This window comes from Aegilops tauschii, chromosome 2 (genome assembly GCF_002575655.3).
Source record: "Aegilops tauschii subsp. strangulata cultivar AL8/78 chromosome 2, Aet v6.0, whole genome shotgun sequence".
NCBI classification, from domain to species: domain Eukaryota; kingdom Viridiplantae; phylum Streptophyta; class Magnoliopsida; order Poales; family Poaceae; genus Aegilops; species Aegilops tauschii.
This window is the reverse complement of record NC_053036.3, coordinates 473,004,232-473,018,395: the sequence shown is the minus strand read 5'-3', so window position 1 is coordinate 473,018,395 and position 14,164 is coordinate 473,004,232. Positions and strand designations below refer to the sequence as shown.

Below are 14,164 nucleotides of genomic sequence, written 5' to 3'. Positions count from 1 at the left end.
GGTGGTGGAGCTTCCCGTGAGCACCGCACTAACCCTAGATCAGTAGGTATTGTAGGTGGGGATTGTGGCAGCGATTAACCTCGTAAGTCGTGCCCCGGCCCCCACCTCTGTTTATATAGCGCGGGTCATAGGGGCCCACCAACCATGGTTTGGTTGGGCGCCTCCAATCAGGGCGCGAGTCAGGGGCCCGTTCGACCCGTTGGGTTCGAACGGGAGAGAGATCAACCTAACAAGGAACGAGTACGAAGTCCATAGAATAAAGTTGTACAAGTACTATGTATTGTGATATTTGAATTCTCTTATTGTACTAAACTCGATTGTGTTTGCGCTGCGGTGATCTCCCGGTAAACGGGGCGGCCCAGGTACTCGACAGAAATATGGGCAATTTACGCTCGGAAGGAAAAACCTAATGAGCGAATCAAACTTATGGTTGAATGGTTAGAGGGACTGCGGTATCCCCAGCCAGCAGGGTTCAAAATCTGATGCTCGTATTTATTCTAGGATTTTCGGTGATGTGTATTCAGTGGGAGGAGACGTTTCCCTCGACGACGAGGTGTCTATTGTGACTTCATAAATTTCAAGATGATATGCCGGCTCAGTCTTTCGAAAATGCTCATAGGGTTAGGGTGTACGTGTATGCGTTCATAGGGGTGAGTATATGCTCGTGAATATGAGCGCTTGCGTCTGTACTGTATTTCAAAAAAGAGAAAACCTAATGAAAAGATCACTCACCCCTGGTTCCGAAAAAACTGCTGCTGGTTTTGGCCGGATATAAATAATGAGTTATTTAAAAAAACACCATGAATTTTTAAAGTTGCAGGTTTAATAAATACTTACTAAGTAAAATAATTCTGCATAATTTAAAGATGCTCATGGATATTTTAAAATATTCATGAAACTAAATATTGTTCACAAATTTTATAGATGTGCAAAACTTCGAAATACTTTAAAATTTAGGATACTTAAGAGTTTTAAAAAAAAATCATGTATTGGTGAATTCTTAAAAAATACTTACTTTAGAATTTATGATTTAAAATATACTGGAGAATTCTTAAATTTTTGTTTGTTAATTGTTAATTGTTTCTTAAAACAGCCACCGGCACCGGGGCTCGCCGCTGTGAAGACGGAACCGGAGCTCGACGACGAGGTGGCCATGAAGTGGGCGCGGGAAGATTGGGCGCGGCTGGAGATGGACCGCCAGCACCGCGCTGGCAGATATCGCCGTGCGCCGCCAAGGGCGCGACAAAGGGGGCGTCATCGTGCTTGAAGACAGCGACAACGACACGCCGCCATCGGCCAAACCTTTCCGCCAGGGCGACCTCGGGCAGGGTTCCAGCAGCGTGAAGAAGGAGAAGGACGACGGTAGTGACGACGGCGACTACGCCGCGCTCAGCGAGTTTTTTATTTAGTAAATTTTAAGTTTTCTATGTAAAAAATATAGAACGCCGAAATTTATGCCCTGTTTGCCGAATCTTTGTAATGTTTGCTGAATTTTAGCCGAGTTTCTTTTCAAAAATATTTTAAAAAGGGCGACTGGAGGCGACCCTGAAGGCGGCGGCTGAGAACCCCATCACCCCAAGCCGATTTTTAGCGCCGGTTTATCCTCAGGCGGCGATTTTTCGAGCCCCCTGGAGGGCCAACGACTGGATATGCTCTAAGAGCATCCAAGATAAAAGGGAAGGGAATGGTTTGTACCAGTGGACACCATGGGGAAGTAAAGGCTGGAGCCCCACACAACCACGAAGTGGAGACCATCCCCCGCTGCATCGAAGTCCTTCCCTTCCGTGATGCATCGGTTGCCTGAGATTAGAGTAGTGGATCCCCTCGTCGCCGCCGATCTGAGAGTGGATCCCCTCCCTGTCTTAAGAGGACAACGGCCACTGGCCAACATCCTGGCGGCGCTAAGAATCATAACCGCAAAGCCGAGGTGGCATGATTCATCGGATTTCGGACGTGACCCTATCGCTGGACTGATTCGTCTCTTTCTGAATCCAGCGTGGTCGCCGTCGGAGTCGTCGCTTCCGCATAGGTCACCCAGCCGCCAGGCTGGGGTGGGAGCGTGAGACCTTGCAAACGAAATGAGGGTCACATAGTCTTGTCCTTTCCTATTTCGCGCGTGGGGGAGGCTGCTACAGGCCCATTAGGCCCAATTTAACGTGAGACGCTCAAAAAAGTGACCGAACCAGCAGGCCAATATGGCTAGCGATCGTTAATAGCGAGCGAAGCCATATTACATGCAATTCACACCTAATCTGACGGACAAAAATGCTCAAGAGCGAGTATCGAACGGCTAGGAGCATCGATGGACTGGGGAAGGTGCTCAGTTTTAATGTATCTAATTTTTCTGGGTGCTAGTGTCCATGGATCTCATTAAAAAAATGTACGCCATATGCATTGCTAAAAACTACATGGCCGGGAGTTTACCAGGATTCTAACCTGGACAGCACGGCGCCAGGTTGGCCTGAAATCTGATGTTACCCCGGTGTGATGTGTGAAAGACGTGCGTGCAGCTGCCCCGCAGCTTCAGCAGTCCACGTGAATAAAGACTAGGAAAACGACCCGTGTTTTGCAACAGGAGAAAAAAAATCATAATCTCTAATGCCCATGATCACATTTTTCCGCATCACCGAGAACACTATCACTCTCATTTTCGTAAGATAGTGATTTAAAAAAAATCATGAACATTTTTTGAAACACATGAACATATCTAAAATCATGATCATTTTTCAAATTCATGAATTGTTTTATAGATTTCGAATATTTGCTCAAATCATGAATATTTTTGGATTCATGAACATTTTATACTATTTGCAAACATTTTTTAAAAAATTGAACAGTTTTTAAACTTTTTTGAACATTCTAGAATCGATAAACATTTTTTGGAAATTGGTCGAACAATTTTTTAAATTCATGAACATTTTTTTGATTTAACAAACATTTTTTGAAATGCATGATCATTTTTTTTGAATCAGCCAACATTTATGAATCAATAAACTATTTTGTAAGTCATGAACAATTTTTATTTTTTACGATTTTTGAATTCATGAACATTTTTTGAATTCGCAAATTTTATTCAATTTCATTAACATTTTTAATATGTGAAATTTTTAGAAACATCACGAACACCTTTTGATTTTATGAACATTTGTTTCCAAAATGGCGAACATTATTTGAATATGCGAACATTTTCTAAAAATCACAAACATTTTCTGAATCCACCAACATTGCATTATTAAACATTTTATTTCAAAATATGCAGGTTATTAATTTTTGGAAGTTTTTTGTAGTCTCAAATGATTTAAAGTATAAAAAACCAAAGACGGAAAAGTAAAACAAAAAGTAAAAAATAAAATGTAAAAAACAGGCCACCCGGACATATGCCGGCCCAAACAGGCGTGCTGTGTCTTCTACCAGCGCACAGAATGCAGTATAGAAGGTTCCCACTGCATGGGCCCGCCCAGGCGGGGATTCCCCTGTGAAAACCGTTTTTTTTACTTATAGGTGGCATCGGTATCCCTAAAAAAGGTGACATCAGTGGGTAATATTTTGCAACTTTATAAATTTCGGTGACATACCGCCGGAAGCAATAGCCTCTTTATTATTATTAAAAAATTTAGGGAATTTATTATTATTAGTTAGGAATATAATAGCGCATGGTTTGTTTCTGCCCGTTCACCATCATTAAAAGTGTCCTATAAGTTGATAATATTTACCCCCACTACCACTAGTAAGTGGCAAAAACTATTCATTTTTTTTAAATTCGCCGCCCATCGTGTTTGGTTCTTGTAGACAGCTATCACATGATAAATCACAAGTGCACAAGCGTCCTATTGGCAAGAGCCTTATACTACTACCCGGGAGACTTGAGTTTGATCTCTACTTTCTTCCTTTTTTCTCCCTTTCCCCTTGATTTTAGGTTGGCGTAAGATAGAGCTGGCTACTTTCTTTTAAATTTTTCTCCTTTTTTGGCAGATTCAAGTATTTTTCAAAAAGAAAATCATACTTTCAAAACCTAACTTCAAATTTAAAATGTTATATATGAAAATCGCTCAAAAAAATGTGTAGATTCCAAATATGATATTATCTTGCATGTTGATTATTTCTAAAATTCTGTTTATGTTGCACCCTTAATTAATATTGATTTTTATATGGGGTAGACTCCAAATATGATATTATCTTGCATGTTAATTATTTCTAAAATTCTGTTTATGTTGCATGCTTAATTAATACTTTTCTTTATATGGGGTATTTTGAAAATGCATACTCATTATGCATGTTCTTACAAATTGATTGTTTTCGGTGGAGATGTCTTATATGTTTGTAACCACATTAAGTCTTGACTTGGATTACAGTTGCAAACACATATATCAACAAGACAAAATAATGCTCTTATGCACATGCTTCATTGAGTACTAAAGTGTGCTTTGCTATTTCCAGCCTAATTCACTGTTTTGTTGAGTATCACTGAGGAGGACGTAGCAAAGACGTGTATCAACTAGGTAGATATTTTTGTTGTCTAATAAATTGGATACAACTTCTGTACACTTAAAAAATCGTCCAACCATTTATGTTCGTGCACAACATCACTTATCATGTTGTTTCTTGTATGGCACCGTGAAAGATTTCAAGTGATTTGCTGATGTCGTCGAGTGTGTGTATGAGAGGTGATTTTTTTCTTCCATTGCAACACACAGGCATGTTTGCTAGTTAGGTATAGAGATCTTAACCGTCCGACTCCCATGGATTCTTCCGCTAGAGAGATGGCCGTATTTTTTTTTTCAGTTTTCACCTGACCAACACAGAGCGTGACCCTTTTCATATTGGCTGACAAACCAAACACCTTTATGGGTTTTATTTCGCGGGGACACCTTTATGATTTTATCATGAACAAGAAAAACTTCCATTTTAAGAAAAGCGCATCTAATTCTGTATTTCTTTTTACAAATTTCCACAACGCGCACGCGGGCGAAAACCAGAGGCGCGTAACGTTTCGTGTCAAGCAGATTAACCGCAAAATGTATGTGGCACAGCACGAGGGAGATGGAACCGTACGGCTCATGCCTCATGGACAATGATGTGACATGGACGGACAACGGATCGGGAGAGCGACCTCACTGTACAAGCCGCCACAGACCACAGAGAAGGCTCCCGGTGCCAAATCACGAAGTGACACCTCGGGGGTAAAGCAATCGTGCACACTTTCACTTGTCGCTCGCTGCACACGCACCGTGGGTGCGCTTCCTTCCTTTGCGTGTATATAAAGAAGAGCAGGACTCGCGAGATCAAGCCGGAAAGTGTGGCGCACGCGCACAGAGGGCTTTATGGCGGAGGAAGCTAAGGCGCCCGCCGACGCAACGTCGACGGTGGCGGAGGAGGCGCCGGTGACGGCCGAGCGGCCGGTACGGCCAGACCTGGAGACACACCTCCCAAAGCCCTGTGAGTGCCTGCCCCGTTTCTTCCGTTCGTAGTACGTGCATGGTTTCATCAGCAAGGCAGAAAGCATGACTAACAGGCATGGATGCATGCAGACTTGGCTCGAGCTCTGGTCGTGCCCGATGTGTACCATCCTGAAGGGGCCGTGGAGGGGCACGAGCACGGGCAGAAGAGCGTGCTGCAGCAGCATGTGGCCTTCTTCGACCTGGATGGCGACGGCATCGTCTATCCCTGGGAAACTTATGGAGGTATGTATTTGTATATGGCCTGTTCGTAAAATTCTTGTGAAGAGGTTCAATTAGTTTCAAAGGATTAAGTGGCGGGCATTTAGCTGCAGCTTGGCCAGAAGCTATCAAAAACTTAATACGAACATTGTTTCGATACACCCCCTTAAAAATAGTACAGATTTCAATGCGGATTAAAGTGGAGATCATAATTTACCCCTTCAATCAAAAAGGGTAAAACAGTCTCTGTATCCATGTCAATCTATTCAGTAAGTTTGATCTGCAAGCTAATATGGCGATATCCTTTTTAAATAACTTCAAGAATCGTGTAAACTTTTAAGGGGGGGTGTGCTGAAGCAAAACTCAAACTATATCGAAACTATGTTTCATTTTGTATTTTTCTTGAATCATGAAAAGAAATAAGCATGCAATCAGACATCATATGTAAGGTATCACATATATTTGACATACACATCTCCAGGCATTAAAAAAAACACAAACATGCTCATTCAATAACCAAGTGTTGCATCTATGCATCCTATATATCGAAAACAAGAAGAAAGAATGAGACAGATGGATGGCTTTATCGAACTCACTTGCGTTATTCCTCTGGCCACGACGGCTTAGCGGCGTGAAATAACTTCAAATTTAGCACGGTGACGGAAATTAGTGAGTTATTAACATCATATTTAGTGTAGTGTGAAATATGCATAGCTTTAGCGACAGGGCTCTTCAAAAATTATATTTTAGAACCACAAAATTTGACGGTGGTTGCCGTAGTTTATGTACTTATATTGCCTGAATTCCAGGAATGAGGGCATTGGGCTTCAACGTGATCGTGTCGTTCGTATTCGCAATTGTCTTTAATATTGGTTTCAGCTTCCCAACTCTACCTGTAAGTACAAAAAGACTTGAAAATTTTCTTTGAAAAGTTTCACCTGGCTCTTATTCATCCTTACTTTTCATGATGGCTATATATAGAGCTGGATACCATCTCTCTTGTTGCCCGTATACATCAAGAACATCCATAGGGGTAAGCATGGTAGCGATTCCTCAACTTATGACACAGAGGGAAGGTAAATCCACACTCCAAACTTGCTTACTACTAGTTCAAAACTTTACACCATCTTTCAGAAAAAAACGTTCCAACTGGGAAACAAATATAGGTTCATGCCGGTAAATTTCGAGAGCATCTTCAGCAAGTATGCCCGCACGGCGCCGGACAAGCTTAGCTTCGGCGACATCTGGAGGATGACCGAAGGCAACCGGCTTAACTTCGACTTCATTGGATGGTGAGCAGAGCACTGACGAATTCATCAGCAGTTTACTTGAGTTGTTTTTTGTGTTTCATATGCAATAATTTGGGACAATAAATGAATTAGATGGCATCAAACCATTTCGATCGCATCTTTTGTTTCATCAGCAGTCAGTGACTTGAAATGAACTGTGGAAGCGTTGTTCCACTCATGTTTGGTCTGAACTCATGTGCATTCAGGATTGTGAGCAAGGGAGAGTGGATACTGTTGTACGTGCTTGCCAAGGACGAGGAAGGCTTCCTCTCCAGGGAAGCTGTTCGCCGCTGCTTCGATGGTAGCCTGTTCGAGTTCATCGCCCAGCAACGGAGGGAAGCCCACGAGAAGCTGCACTAGAGTGCAATTCTGTCATCTTCATGAGTACGACCAGATCGATTACCTCATGTATGCCTATGAAATAAGAGAGGAACGAGTACAAAATTCAGAGAATAAAGTTGTACACTTCTCAACTAAACTTGAGAACATAAGTACTCTGTACTGTGGTTGTTGAATTTACTGTGATTGTTGAATTTTCTTACTTTATTTAGGGGATAGTTGTACTACAGCTGTGACAATTAATTTGGATCAGAGAGAGTACTAACTTGATTTTTTTTATTTTCTTGAGGGAAGAGTACTAACTCGATTGTGTTTACGCTGCGGTGATTTCCCCACAAACGGGCCAGCCCAGCTACTTAGACAAAAATATGGTCGATGTACACTCGGAAGGAAAAACATATCGAAGAAGACCACTCGCTCCTCGCTCTACAAAAATGTTTTTTAGCCGGGTCTAAATAAGGAATTATTTAAAACACATCATCAATTTTTTTAAAGCGGTGGATTTCAAAAAGTAACTGTGCATAGTTAAAAAAATGTTCATAGATTTTATAAAAAATGATTATGAATAATAACTGTGCATAATTTTAAAATGTGCAAAAAATTTATATATATTCATAAAAATATTTTAAAATAATTGTCGTCATTTAATATGTGCAAAAAATTATAGATGTGCAAAATTTATTTTTAAATTTTATATTTTTTTTTTGTAAAGACAATCTTGCATTAAAAATTAGTGAATTCTAAATTGTGTTTGTAAATTGTAAAAATAATTCATGTATTGTAAATGACTAAAATACAAGAAAAATAATAACCAAATAATGAAAAGGATGAAAAATAAAGAAAGAAAAATTGAAAAAATTGGCAAAAGTTTGAATAGAAAATGAACAAAAAAGGAAAAGTAGAATAAAACAAGGGGAACTAATATCCTATGTATGCTCCTATGCGAAGAAAACTATTTCATTTTTTAGAAAAGGCATCTTAAAACTGAAAATTGTCAATGAAGAAAGACAGTAGCCAATATAATGAAGATACAACTGGACACAAAATGACCAGTAAATATACTCCCTCTGTTCCTCAATATAAGTCTTTTTAGAGATTGCATTACAAACTACATACGAATGTATATAGACATATGTTAGAGTGTAGATTCATTCATTTTGCTCCGTATGTAGTCCATAGTGGAATCTCTAAAAAGATTTATATTTAGAAACGGGAAGTATAATACATTGTAAATCATACTCACCATCTTTTTTCTTCAATTATACGCCACCTATCTAAGATTGAAAATTGCATTGAACCGGCTCAAAAGGAAAGGGGCACCTACAAATGCCCTCGCCATACCAGGCCTTGAAGACCATAATAACCACTCGCCGCTTGAAATGAGACCTAGATTTTGCCCAACGAACATCGATTGAAGCAACACCTCATGCAACACGCGTAATATTCTTCACCACCATTCTGGGGTGTTGGAAACTTGGATCACACGATCGAACGTATAATAGGATATTCCCATGTTAACACCATGCATGCAAGCTTGTGGTGACATCTTCTCTACTGAGACTGGAAGAGATGAATAGAAGTAGAACAAATACACTTGTTGTGGAGACAAATGTTTCTTTACCCCTCATAAATGTGATTCTCAAGTACTTGATTTATTTATGTGTACGAGTAAATGACTGCCCAGATGAAACGTGGTTTGTCGTTTCAAAGACTAGGGCTGTCGTGGTATTCAAGACCACAAAGATAAAAACAACGCTTTGCTCAGCAAATACCTGTATTAGCTTTTGACAAAGGTTGATGTATAGTAAATCCTTTTGCGCAGCAAGTATCCAAGCTCAAAACCTTTTCCAAGGCATATAGGAAACCTGTAGACTGGCATTTTTAGGCGGGTCTGATGACGGTGAAGAAACATGTCTTCCGCTTTGAATCTTTTGCAAGAAGGAATGACTTGGAGATACATTTCGGGGAGGATACATGGTTGGGTAACACCACTCTTCGAGAACAATATCTAGCCCTAGACCATATTGCTCACAATAAAAGTAAGTTCACTTGTTTTGAGCACGTCTTCGCCTAATATTTATTTTAAGCAGGATTTGGTCGATCTCCACCTTGTGTCAAGGCACTTCCTCTTGAGCGACTGGTTGTGACCCAACTGACACCAGGCCGGGATGAATTCTGTTGGCACCTTACATAAATGGAAACTTTACATAAGATTACATGGTTTTCATGAAGTTTTCATTGAATATTGGTTTCCGTATGATATTCTTCCGTACATGGCTCTTACACACTCTTGAGATTACGCAATAACAAAAAGACTTGGATGTCCAAGATACCACTAAAAGTTCAAAAAAATTATCTGGTATCTTTCTCGAGGAGTGATCCTAACAAAGAACAACCTCGCTTGCCACAATTGGCTAGAGACTAATATTGTTGTTTACGTCATCACGATGAGACTATTAAACACTTATTTTGGCAATGTGAATTTACGCATTCTATATGGTTGGTGATCCAAGTCGCCTCCAACTTACCCAGCCCCCCACAATGTTTGGATGTTGGATAGGTAGAGTTCCACAAAAGTTTTGCGCGTCTATTAGGGTGGGATTGTCAACCCCGATTTGCTATTTGAGTTTTAGCGGTAATAATTCCCCTCCCCTGCAGTTAATTTCCGGTTTACACACTAGCTCTGGTTGTGATGTTCTCTACGGTGTTGTTTACAACGATGTCTACGCGTGCGGGTCGGAGCATGTGAGCAAAGTGTTATTACCCAATATGGTGTTCGGGAACGCAGTAATTTCAAAAACTTTCCTATAATCACGCAAGATCTATCTAGGTGATCCATAGCAACGAGTGGGAGAGTGTGTCCACGTACCCTCGTACACCGAAAGCGGAAGCGTTATATCAACGTGGTTGATGTAGTCATACGTCTTCACGATCCGACCGATCCTAGCACCGAACGTATGGCACCTCCGTGTTCAGCACACGTTCAGCTCGATGACGTCCCTCGCACTCTTGATCCAGTTGAGGCCGAGGGAGAGTTCCGTCAGCACGACGGCGTGGCGACGGTGATGATGAAGTTACCGGCGCAGGGCTTCGCCTAAGCACTACGACGATATGACCGACGTGTGTAACTGTGGAGGGGGGCACCGCACACGGCTAAGACAAATCTTGAGTGCCTTTGGGGTGCCCCCTGGCCACGTATATAAAGGAGGGGAGGGAAGAGGTGGCCGGCCCAAGGGGGCGCTCCAGGTGTGGGGAATCCTACTAGGACTCCCCAGTCCAGTTAGGATTCCCCTCCTCTTTCCTATTCAGAGTAGGAGAGAAGGAAAGAGAGGGAGAGGGAGAAGGAAAGGGGGGCCGCGCCCCCACCCCTTGTCCAATTCGGTTTGGGCAGGGGGAGGCGCGCGCCACCTCTTGGCCCTTCTCCCCTCTCTCCACTAAAGCCCAATAAGGCCCATTACTTCTCCCGGCGAATTCCCGTAACTCTTCGGTACTCCGAAAAATACCCGAATCACCCGGAATCTTTCAACTTATTTTTCTCTAGGATAACTCTCTAGGATCGTCAAGTTTAACCCGAGTATTCTGCGTGTGCAAAACTGGCTTGCACCCGTTGTATGTGAACGCAGAGCTTATCACACCCGATCATCACGTGATGTCTCAGCACGACGAACTGTCGCAACGGTGCATACTTAGGGAGAACACTTGTACCTTGAAATTTAGTGAGAGATCATCTTATAATGCTACCGCCGAACTAAGCAAAATAAGATGCATAAAGGATAAACATCACATGCAATCAATATAACTGATATGATATGGCCATCATCATCTTGTGCCTTTGATCTCCATCTCCAAAGCACCGTCATGATCCCATCGTCACCGGCTTGACACCTTGATCTCCATCGAAGCATCGTGTCGTCTCGCCAACTATTGCTATCACGACTATCGCTACCGCTTAGTGATAAAGTAAAGCAATTACATGCGATTGCATTTCATACAATAAAGCGACAACCATAAGGCTCCTGCCAGTTGCCGATAACTGTTACAAAACATGATCATCTCATACAACAATTTATATATCATCACGTCTTGACCATATCACATCACAACATACCCTGCAAAAACAAGTTAGACGTCCTCTACTTGTTGTTGCAAATTTTACGTGGCTGCTACGGGTTTAGCAAGAACCGTTCTTACCTATGCATCAAAAACCACAACGATTTTTCGTCAAGTGTGTTGTTTTAACCTTCAACAAGGACCGGGCGTAGTCACACTCGATTCAACTAAAGTTGGAGAAACAGACACCCACCAGCCATCTGTGTGCGAAGCACGTCGGTAGAACAGTCTTGCATAAGCGTACGCGTAATGTCGGTCTGAGCCGCTTCATCCAACAATACCGCCGAATCAAAGTATGACATGCTGGTAAGCAGTATGACTATTATCGCCCACAACTCTTTGTGTTCTACTCGTGCATATAACATCTACGCATAGACCTGGCTCGGATGCCACTGTTGGGGAACGCAGTAATTTCAAAAAAATTCCTACGATCACGCAAGATCTATCTAGGTGATGCATAGCAACGAGCGGGAGAGTGTGTCCACGTACCCTCGTAGACCGAAAGCGGAAGCGTTATATCAACGCGGTTGGTGTAGTCGTACGTCTTCACGATCCGACCGATCCTAGCACCGAACGTACGGCACTTCCGTGTTCAGCACACGTTCAGCTCGATGACGTCCCTCGTACTCTTGATTCAGTTGAGGCCGAGGGAGAGTTCCGTCAGCACGACGGTGTGGCGACGGTGATGATGAAGTTACCGGCGCAGGGCTTCGCCTAAGCACTACGACGATACACTACAAAAAAAAATACACTTCCATGATGATACATGTTTGTCACAGTAGGTCACCTTTTCTGTCATGCATGTACATCCATGACAAATTTATGACAGAATCAAGATAGTCATACCTGTGCTGTCGTAAAAGTGTTCCATGACATTACCAAAATTATCATCACGGAAGTGTCCACTTCCATGATGATAAATCACGCGTCACAGAAGTGCTTTCGTCAAGGGTGACCGACACATGGCATCCACCGTAACGGAACGCCGTTAAGCTATCGGGTCCGGTTTTGGATCCGATAACCCGTTAACAGCCCCGACCAATGGGGATTTTCCACGTGTAAAATCATCATTGGCTGGAGGAAACACGTGCCGACTCACCGTTGGTACAGATATCATCCACTCATTGGACCCAAAGCGCCTATGATACGCCGACACGTGGCACGGCCCAACAGAGGCCCATTCATGTGAAAAGGCCGGCCCGTTTGACTTGGTCAAAAGGTGGCGGACCGGCCCAAGGAAAGCCTGTTAACGGCCTGTTCGCATATAGCCCATTTACAGCCCGCTATCCCAGGGCCCGTTTACGGCCTATCCGAATTAGGCCCAGTAGCGTTATCTGGGCCGTCCAATACAATTCCAGCCCGTTTTAACTTCCGGCCCATGTATGGGCCATGACGTCTTTCGGCCCATATGAGGCCCTTAGTAACCCTCGGCCCCTTAACGGCCCGTGGTAAAACTGGCCCGTAATGAATAGTGTATCACTTTATACCCATTAACGGCCCATTATTCCGTTGGGCCGTTTCCAACCCATGATATCTTTCGGCCTTCTCAGGGCCCATTTATTCTTGGGCTCATTTCCAGCATTCGATTACTTACGGCCCGTTACTGTCATTTTCTGCTTGTGGGCCAAATTCAGCCCGTGGTTACAGTTGGCCCGTTTGCGGCCCGTTAATACGTTGGGCCGTTTTCATGTGGGAAAAAACCCGTTGGGCTGTTTTCATAGAGTTATCAAATACGGCCAATAAACGGCCCGTTATTGTCCACGAATAGTACGGCCCATGATTGGCGAAATGATGATACCCCCCGTAGAAGGCCCATGGATCCTACGGCCCGTAAAAGGCCCATGGATCGTACGGCCCGTAGAAGGCCCATGGATCCTACGGCCCGTATAGAAGGCCAATGGATCCTACGGCCCGTAGAAGGCCCATGGATCATACGGCCCGCGGGAGGCCCATGGTTACAACAGTCCGTGTGTTGCCATGATTATTTTGGCCTAGTTTCCAAAAATAGGTTATTGTGGCCATTAGAAAAACACAGAAAAAGAACTGCAGTGACTACAAACAAACAACTAAACAAGACAATAAGGAAATAAATAAGCAAGCAATTAACGCTAGCCTATTACCGCTATTACACATATTACATCCACTGGGCATCAAAGTTCGCCACCAGTGCAAATATAGGGAACAAAGCAGCATATTACATACACTGGCCGTCAAAATTGGCCAACAGTGCAAATAAACGCGGCAGCAAAACAAGAGCATAACTGAAACAACTTCATAAGAGCTCAAGAAACGTGGTATCCACCATGCTGGCAATAAGCTTAGCAAGCTTATTAGCTTTGTCCTATTTGGCGCTAAAATCCTCTAACGCTTGCTGTTGCACCAGAAAGTATGCATCTGAATACTCCAGGGACTTCCGCAGTCCTTCCGCTTCTTGTCGCAGCACAGCTGATCGATGTCTTTCAGCTTGTAGTTGAGACTCAAGAAACCGAATTGATTCAGACAGTGAGTTTGAATAGCTTGTGCAAGCGGTAGTGGCCAGTAACTCCAACACTAAACCAAGACAGGATGGGGTTGTCTCACTGTCTTCGAGATAGTCTTCCTTAGCTGTTTTATCAGCTTTGTTGGAGACCAACAAGGATGTGTCACTATCATGAACCTTATATGCATTACTTCCTTTACCATTGCTTAATAAGGCACTCTTCCCCAATATTCTGTCAGCATTCTAAAAGAAGAAACAAGCAGACATATAACAGTTTAGCATGTACTAGT

At 42.8% G+C, this 14,164-nt stretch overlaps 1 protein-coding gene across 1 annotated transcript; it reads left to right on the top strand.

Moving 5' to 3' along the window:
• The first annotated feature begins 5,204 nt into the window (after positions 1–5,204).
• On the top strand, positions 5,205–7,479 carry LOC109742147 (peroxygenase). The gene is made up of 6 exons (XM_020301223.4): positions 5,205–5,436; positions 5,529–5,681; positions 6,467–6,552; positions 6,639–6,733; positions 6,824–6,949; positions 7,153–7,479. The coding sequence occupies exons 1-6, from the start codon at positions 5,322–5,324 to the stop codon at positions 7,304–7,306; spliced, it is 729 nt and encodes a 242-aa protein (XP_020156812.1). The 5' UTR covers positions 5,205–5,321; the 3' UTR covers positions 7,307–7,479.
• Positions 7,480–14,164: the final 6,685 nt, after the last annotated feature.